General features: G+C 54.5%; 1 protein-coding gene across 1 annotated transcript in view; it reads left to right on the top strand.

Moving 5' to 3' along the window:
- SHANK1 (SH3 and multiple ankyrin repeat domains 1) overlaps window positions 1-7,617 on the top strand; it is a 44,870-nt gene that overhangs the window by 32,604 nt on the left and 4,649 nt on the right. The window contains 2 exon segments of the mRNA XM_007463415.1: window positions 4,797-4,893; window positions 6,572-7,617. The exon segment at window positions 6,572-7,617 is cut by the window's right edge and continues 5 nt beyond it. Coding sequence (XP_007463477.1) covers window positions 4,797-4,893; window positions 6,572-7,617 — 1,143 coding nt within the window.

Below are 7,617 nucleotides of genomic sequence, written 5' to 3'. Positions count from 1 at the left end.
GGGGGGGGGGGGGGGGGCAAGCGGGCAGTGTGGAAGCCCAATGTGGCCCCCCAGGCTCCTTTTAACGGGCCTGCACCACAGTGGACAGAGCAAAAGTTTGTGCAAGACGCCACTGTTTAAAAACTTAAGGATGGAGAGACTTCAACCCTCCCTGAAAAACACACCTCTGCGTAAAACCTAAGGGGGGCTGGGAGGACCCACTGCACCAACAGTGAGGGTGCAGACCCCAGGCAGATCCGCTGTAGGTCAAGGACCCTCTTGGGTTCTGTCTCCTCCTAGGGCTCTGCAGTTCATCTGTCTGTCCTCCCTTCTGCGTGGCTTTGCTTTTCTTGGCTACTGTCTGTTACCTGGTGACTGACCGCCCTGGAGGGGGTTCCCCTGATCCCCACCTCCCTCATCTTGGTCTGGGTGGTCTGGGCTCTGGTTTCAGCCATTCTCTGGACTCAGTTTCTCCCTCTGGTTATTTTTACCATATCATCTTGGTTGCATCCTCTGCCTCTTCCCCTCCCGGGGCATGTCTGGACCTCCTAGGGTAGCTCTGGCCCTGTCCATGGCAGAATCTCTCAGGACTGCCTTTTTCTCCCTGCCTTGCTGGGTCCCTCTTTCTTCCCATGGCTGTCTCATGTCCCCTCCTGTCTCTCCCCGACACCTCTGGAGCCCCATCTCTGCCTCTGTCTCCCCACCTCTGTCTTTGTCATGCTCTGTCTCTCCGTGTGTCTCCCCCTCCGATCTCTTCCCCCTCACCCCTTTCAGGGGCTGGCTCCCTAACGCGAATTTCCCAGCCCATCTTCAGCCTCTAGCCTGTGCACAGCACCAGGGCACACTCTGCCATGGAGGCACCAGACCCACAGCGACCCATGAGATGGCACAGGAAGAGGGCGGGACCTCTGCTCAACTCGCTGGGGAGGAGTCTGCCCGGCAGTCGGTGACGTCACACTCACCTGGCAGACTCTGATTGGCTGCCCCCTCTGCGCGGGAGAGACCGCGCTCCCGTTTGTTGCGGGAGGTCCGCCTGTCTCACCTTGAGTCCGTCCACCCCTCAGGCAGTCATTCCTAGCCTCCTCAGACGCTATTATGGCTCCTCTGTCAGTCGGACATCTCCTCTGCCACTATGATCCCTCTTGTGCCAAGCTAACCCATTATTTGATCCCTCTTTTCCACTTAGAAGGTCTTCTGCCAGTGTGCCAATATGACGCCTCTCCCTTGAGTCTGGACCCTCTTCAGCTAGGGGAACCCTTCCTCTATCACTCCAACCCTTCCCCCGTTATTCTGTCCCCTCCCCGTCACTCTGACCCCTCCCCTGTCACTGTGATCCTTCCCCATCACTCTCTCAAAGGAACAGGACTAGGGTTATGTCATCGGGGTGCTCCCCCCGTTTTGTCAAGGTGTCCTTCATTCTACAAATATTTATTGAGCAACTACTATGTGCTGGACCCGCTGCTCGGCCCTGGGAATATAGGAGGGAACCAGCCAAACAAAGTTACCTCCCTTAGAGAATTGACACTGGCGGGGGAGTGGGGGTATTTTGCGGAATTGGGTTCTGCTGTATATAAGAGAACCCCCCAGATAACAGTGGCTTGAACAAACAAATGCTTATATCTCTGTCATCTTGAACAAGTCTGGAGTAGGGAGTCTGAGACAGGTGTGGTAGCTTCCATGGTCTTGAAGACCTAGGATTGTTCTCACCCTAGCCACAAAGTCACCTCACAGTCCAAGAGGCTGCTGGAGCTCCAGCTATTGCACCAGCATTCCAGGTAGCAGGAACAAGGAAGAACGAAAAGGCAGAAGTGCAAAGGAGGGCACATTGTTGCTTCTTGGGTTACCTCTGATGAGACTTCCCAGAAGTAACACACAACACTACCACTTATGCATTTGGGCCGGCTTTAGTCCTATGACCACACCTAGCCACAAGGGAGGCTGGGAAATGTAGTTTCTCAATAGGTGCCAAATAAGATTGGGGTTTTCTTATCAAAGAAGGAGAAGGAGAGTAGAATGGGTATTGGGTAGGCTACATGCCCAGGGAGACGGACAATAAACAAGTAAGCAAATAATTATAATAACTCTAACCTAGGATAGGTGGAGGCAATGATGCAGAGTAACAGAAGGAAGGCTTTCCAGGGAGGAGACATCTGAAACTACCAGATCCCACCCAATGTCACCCTACCGTCTGATGTCATCTCCCACCCCTCAGCCCTTGGCTCACCCACTCCAGACACACTGGCTTCCTAACTATTCCTTGAACACAGCAGGCTCACTCCCACCTCAGGACCTTTGCACTTGCTGCTCCTTCTGCCTGGAATACTCTTCCCCTGGATACATCCCTGGCTCCTTCCTTCAGGAGTTTGCTCAGGTTGTACCCTCTCAGCAGGGTCTCCTTGACTGCCTTATTTTAAATTATAGTCTCCCTCTCTTCTGTCACTTACCTCCATCTGACCCATGTCGTATTTTACTAATTTATTTTGTTTATGGTCTGCCTGCCCTTCATGTGGGCAGGGACTTTTGTCTGTTTTGTTTACGGCTGCATCTGCAGCATCTAGAACAGTCCCTGGCATAAATCAGGTGCTCCATAAATATCTGTGGAATGAATGAATGAATGAGGCAAACACAGAAATAGTCCCAGTCTAAGGTGAGGGCAGTGAGAGGGGTAGCACAGGTGCATTCTATGAAGGTCTAGAGCATCACTGTCCGGTAGAGCTCTCTGTGAGGATGGAGATGTTCTCCATCTGCACTGTCCAATATGGCAGCCACCAGCCATGAGTGACAATTGAACACTTGAAATGTGGCCAGTGTGATGGAGGAAGGGAGTTTTCAACTTGCGTTTATTTAAATTTATTTAAATTAATTGAAATGTACATCTGAATGGCTAGTGGCCACTGGATTAGGAAGTGCAGGGCTAGAGGAAGGGGGTGGCCAGGCCAGGGTGGGGGGCCAGGATGACAAGCAGTTTTCCCTTAGCAGAGAGTGGGGAAGGGATTTTCCAGGCAGAGGGAATAGCGGATGCTGAGGCTCTGAGCTGAGAAACAGCACAGGGAATTCAGAGAACTGGGAGTGGTTAGAGCCGGGGGACAAGAGGGGGCGTGGTGGGGAGGTGAGGGCACTTAGGGTCACACCCCAAAAGTGGGGACCCCATCCAAAGAGGCCTTCCTTTCTATGAACTTCTGGTCTCAAAGACGGAGAAGGAAGACACATGGGGCCACCTGGAAGAAGCAGGGGAGTTGGGGCCCCAGAGTGCCTGACATTGACTTGTTCATTTAACACAAGCTTATAGAACATCAGGCCTGTTTGGGGACTGGGAACCTAGCAGTGAACCAGACTGATAAAGTCACTGCCTTCAGGAAGGTTGCATTATGACTTCTGTGGGCCTTTGGCACTTTTTGCCCCTCCTTCCTAAAAAAAAAAAAAAAAGTTAAAAATCAGTGTTTTATGACTGTGTTGATGCAAAGCTGAATATTATCCAGGCTGAATTATAATTATTTTTCCTTCCTATTTGAAAAGAAATTAAAACATTTCCCGTAAAAGTATCGTGGGCCCTTGACCCTGTACCCATGGTGCCTGGGATAATGTCTGGTGCCTGGGAGCTGACATTCTCGCCAGGAAGACAGGAAGCAAGAAGTGAGAGAAGTGTCATGAAGAAAACAGGACAGGGAAATGCAGTAGGCAGTGACTGGGAGGGATATTTGAACAGAGGACATAAAGATGGAAAGGAATCAGTGATGACTGGGAGGAAACCATTGCAGAGAGAAGATCCGGGACTTGTAAGTGTCCTAAAGCAGGGATGAACCTTGCGGCACTGCAGGAGCAAGAAAAGGTGGGCGTGGTGGGACCAGAGTGGGAGATATAGGCAAGGGCTAGATCATACACGGTGTCTTAAATCACCGTGATTCTTAATCTAAAATCAGAGCCTGAGATAAGGATGCCTGAGACAACGATTTCCTAAGGGGGAACCTGTAAGGGCATGGGGGAGACAGGATGGGCTGCAGAGAAAGTCAGCAACTCTGGTCCCCACTGGAGTTTGCCTTCAGCCTGGTCCCTTGGGGAGCTCGGGAGTGTGAATTGCAGGATGGAGATAATCCCTCCTTAGACCTTCCTGTCAGTTGGCTGCAGGCTGCTCCCAGAAGTGGGGGCATGTAACAGCTTGGGCACGTCAACTCCTTTGGAGGGGGAATGATTCTTCAGAGCAAGGGGCAGCCAAGTGTTGCAGGCAGGTGACAGTGGCTGGGGATGGGCACAGCATCCTGGCTGAGGAGATCTGGGTGGGCACAGGCAGTGTCTACCACGGGGGGCTTTGAAGACCAGACTTGGGAACTCGGATCCCTTCCTAACTGATGTGAGATGCTACTGTAGGATTTTAAGCAGGGCAATAGCATGACCAGAATTTCTTTTAGAAAGATCCCTCTGACTCTTGCGTGGAAAGCAGACCAGGAATGGGTGGCAGGACAAGGCGGGAAGCCAGGAGACAAGGAAGAGGCTACTGCAGTCAACCAGGCAGGCAATGGTGGTTAACTTGGACCTGGGCAGTGACAGCAGATTAGTGATTGGCTCGGGAAGCAGAGCAGACAGGCTCAGTTGATAATCTGACGTTTTCCCCCTCTCTTTCTCCCCGCTGCTGCTGTCAGGACTCAGAAACGTTTCCCTACCCCAGAATTCCCTTCCATCTCCTTCACACCCCTCTCCCTTCCTGCAGAGGCTGGGGAAGGAATGGAGGATGGCTGTGTGGGGAATCCATGGATTTTCATGCCCTGACTGATTTTCCTCTGCTCTCTTTTCTCTCTCCTCCTCTGACTGCCAACCCAAAGTCGAGCTTTGATCCCCACCACCGCTCCCAGCCAAGTTATGAACGTCCTTCCTACCTGCCTCCAGGACCTGGGCTTATGCTCCGGCAAAAGTCTATTGGTATGTCACCTGCAAGGGTGGGTGTAAGGGATGCCAGTGGGGAAAGGGGAGGCTGGGAGGGTGACAGTTTACGGGGAAAACAAGGGAGCCTGGGAATGTTCTTTCCTCCTTCCATATGTGACCATCAAGTTGGGCGAAGACCTCAGGCTTTGTTGCTGGGCAAACCTGGGTTTGAATCCTGGCTCTTGTCCATCCTGGCTGTGTGACCCAGGGCAGGCAGCTTCACTTCTCTGGGTCTAGGGCTCTGCATCTAGAAAATGGGGACATCATTGCCCCTGCCTGGATGCAGTTAAGTCGAAACCACCACAGACCCTGGTTCATTCTCTCTTATGCCAGAGTCCATTCATTCATTCATCCATTCATTCATTCTACAAATGTTTATTGAGCACTACCATATGCCAGGCTAAACTGCTGGGGATTTGTCAGGGAACCAAAAAAACTAAAGGGTCCTGCCCCCATGGAACTTACCTTCTAGCTGGGGAAGACAGACAACAGATTATAAGGATAAGAAATAAGAAAATGATATGGTATGTTAGCTGTGTTCAGTGCTATGGAAAAAAAATAGAAAAAGAGTAGAATGAGTCGAGATGTCAGGAATGCTGGGGGGCAGGTTTGAGCTGAAACTTGGAGATGAAGTGGGGAGCCATGTGACTATCTGGAAGTAAGGCATTCCACACAGCAGGAACAGCCAGTGCAAAGGTCCTGAGGTAGGTAGGACTGAGCTGCCATTTGCTAAGAGGGCAGCTTGGGAAGATCGTGGGGAAGAGATCAGGAGCTCAATTTGGGGCCTGCTTAGTTTGAGATGCCAGTGAGACATCCAAGTGGATGCAGCATTTGGATATAGAAGCCTGGAGCTCAGGGGCAAGGATTGGGTCCGAGACAAGCATGGGAGTCTTCAGCAGGGAAGCAGTGAACGAAGCCATGACACTGGTTGAGATAGTCAATTGAGAGCGAGTAGTCAGAGGGGAAAAGGGAATCAAGGACTGAGCGCTGGCAGTTGATAAGTAGGCAAAAGATTCCACTCCTCCAGTTCCCTCCAAGTTGTTTTGCTGTTTGGATCTAGCTGTTCCCCAGCTTCAGTGTCCACAGTCCACCAGTGTGTGTCATTTGCCTAGTATCAGTTACCTATACATCTGCCTGACATTGCTTACGTATGAATTGGCTCCCTCTTTTAAATATTAGCCTCATCCTAAGCAGTGCTATCTGTGAAATCGCAGATTTGATGTGCTAATTACATTTCTTTTCTGCATGTACATGAAAAGAAATCTGTAAGTATGCCCAGAAACACGGTATCTCTTCCTGGCTCAAGCCATTTTTGCTCATCCCAAGCGACCGCCAGCATATACCGTGCCTTTGGGCGAATTAGAAAAGGCGCCCCCTCCTGGCCCCGGAAGGAAGTTCAGCTGAATTCCGCCCCCCCACACCACCACGCACACACCACACCTCTCTTGCTCCCTCTGCCGTTTGCTGTTGTGCAGTGCACAACCTGTATTACTGTATCAAACGGATTTGGATTTATCACATCTGGGTAAGCTCTAGACCAACCCATGTTCTTCTTAACATCTGCTGGGTGTTGTTATTATTATCATTGTAATATTGAAATTCTGTGGGACAGGGGAACAGAGAGGCCACCCCTTCCCATCCCCACCCTGCTTCTGGATCCTCCGTGTCTCCCCAGGGGCTGCAGAAGATGAGAGACCCTACCTAGCACCCCCAGCCATGAAGTTCAGCCGCAGCCTATCTGTGCCTGGTTCGGAGGACATCCCGCCGCCGCCCACCACGTCCCCACCAGAGCCCCCCTACAGCACACCTCCAGCCCCCTCTTCCTCCGGCCGCCTCACTCCCTCTCCCCGGGGAGCGCCCTTCAACCCTGGCTCAGGTGTCCCCCACCCCGCCTCGTCACCGTCGTCCTTCGATGGGCCCTGCCCTCCTGACAGCCGTGCAGGGAGCCGTGAGAAGAGCTTGTACCACGGCGGGGCCCTGCCCCCTGCGCACCACCCGCCCCCCCCACACCAGCCGCACGCTCCGCTGCCCCAGCCACACCACCACCACGCCCACCCACCGCATCCCCCGGAGATGGAGACGGGCGGCTCCCCCGATGACCCCCCACCGCGACTGGCTCTGGGGCCCCAGCCCAGCCTGCGCGGCTGGCGCGGCGGCGGGCCCAGCGCGACCCCGGGGGCCCTGTCCCCGTCGCACCACGGCAGCGGGGGCGGGGGTGGCGGCTCCTCCCAGGCCCCGGCCCTGCGTTACTTCCAGCTGCCTCCCCGGGCGGCCAGCGCGGCCATGTACGTGCCGGCCCGTTCGGGCCGCGGGCGCAAGGGCCCGCTCGTCAAGCAGACCAAAGTCGAAGGCGAGCCCCAGAAGGGCGGCGGCCTCCCGCCCACGCCCTCGCCCACGTCTCCGGCGTCCCCGCAGCCGCCGCCGGCCGCGGCCGCCCCGTCGGAAAAGAACTCCATCCCCATCCCCACCATCATCATCAAGGCTCCATCCACCAGTAGCAGCGGCCGCAGCAGCCAGGGCAGCAGCACCGAGGCGGAACCCCCGACCCAGCCCGAGACCGCGGGCGGCGGCGGCGGCGGCTCCTCCGCGCCGAGCCCCGCCCCGGCCATGTCGCCGGTGCCGCCGCCGCCCTCGCCCGTGCCCGCCCCCGCCTCGCCCAGCGGCCCGGCCACCCTCGATTTCACCAGCCAGTTCGGAGCCGCCCTGGTCGGGGCGGCTCGG

Source organism: Lipotes vexillifer, unplaced genomic scaffold (assembly GCF_000442215.2).
Source record: "Lipotes vexillifer unplaced genomic scaffold, Lipotes_vexillifer_v1.1 scaffold802, whole genome shotgun sequence".
In the NCBI taxonomy this organism is placed as follows: domain Eukaryota; kingdom Metazoa; phylum Chordata; class Mammalia; order Artiodactyla; family Lipotidae; genus Lipotes; species Lipotes vexillifer.
Note: the sequence above shows the minus strand (reverse complement) of the source record. Positions and strands in the feature narration are given on the sequence as shown.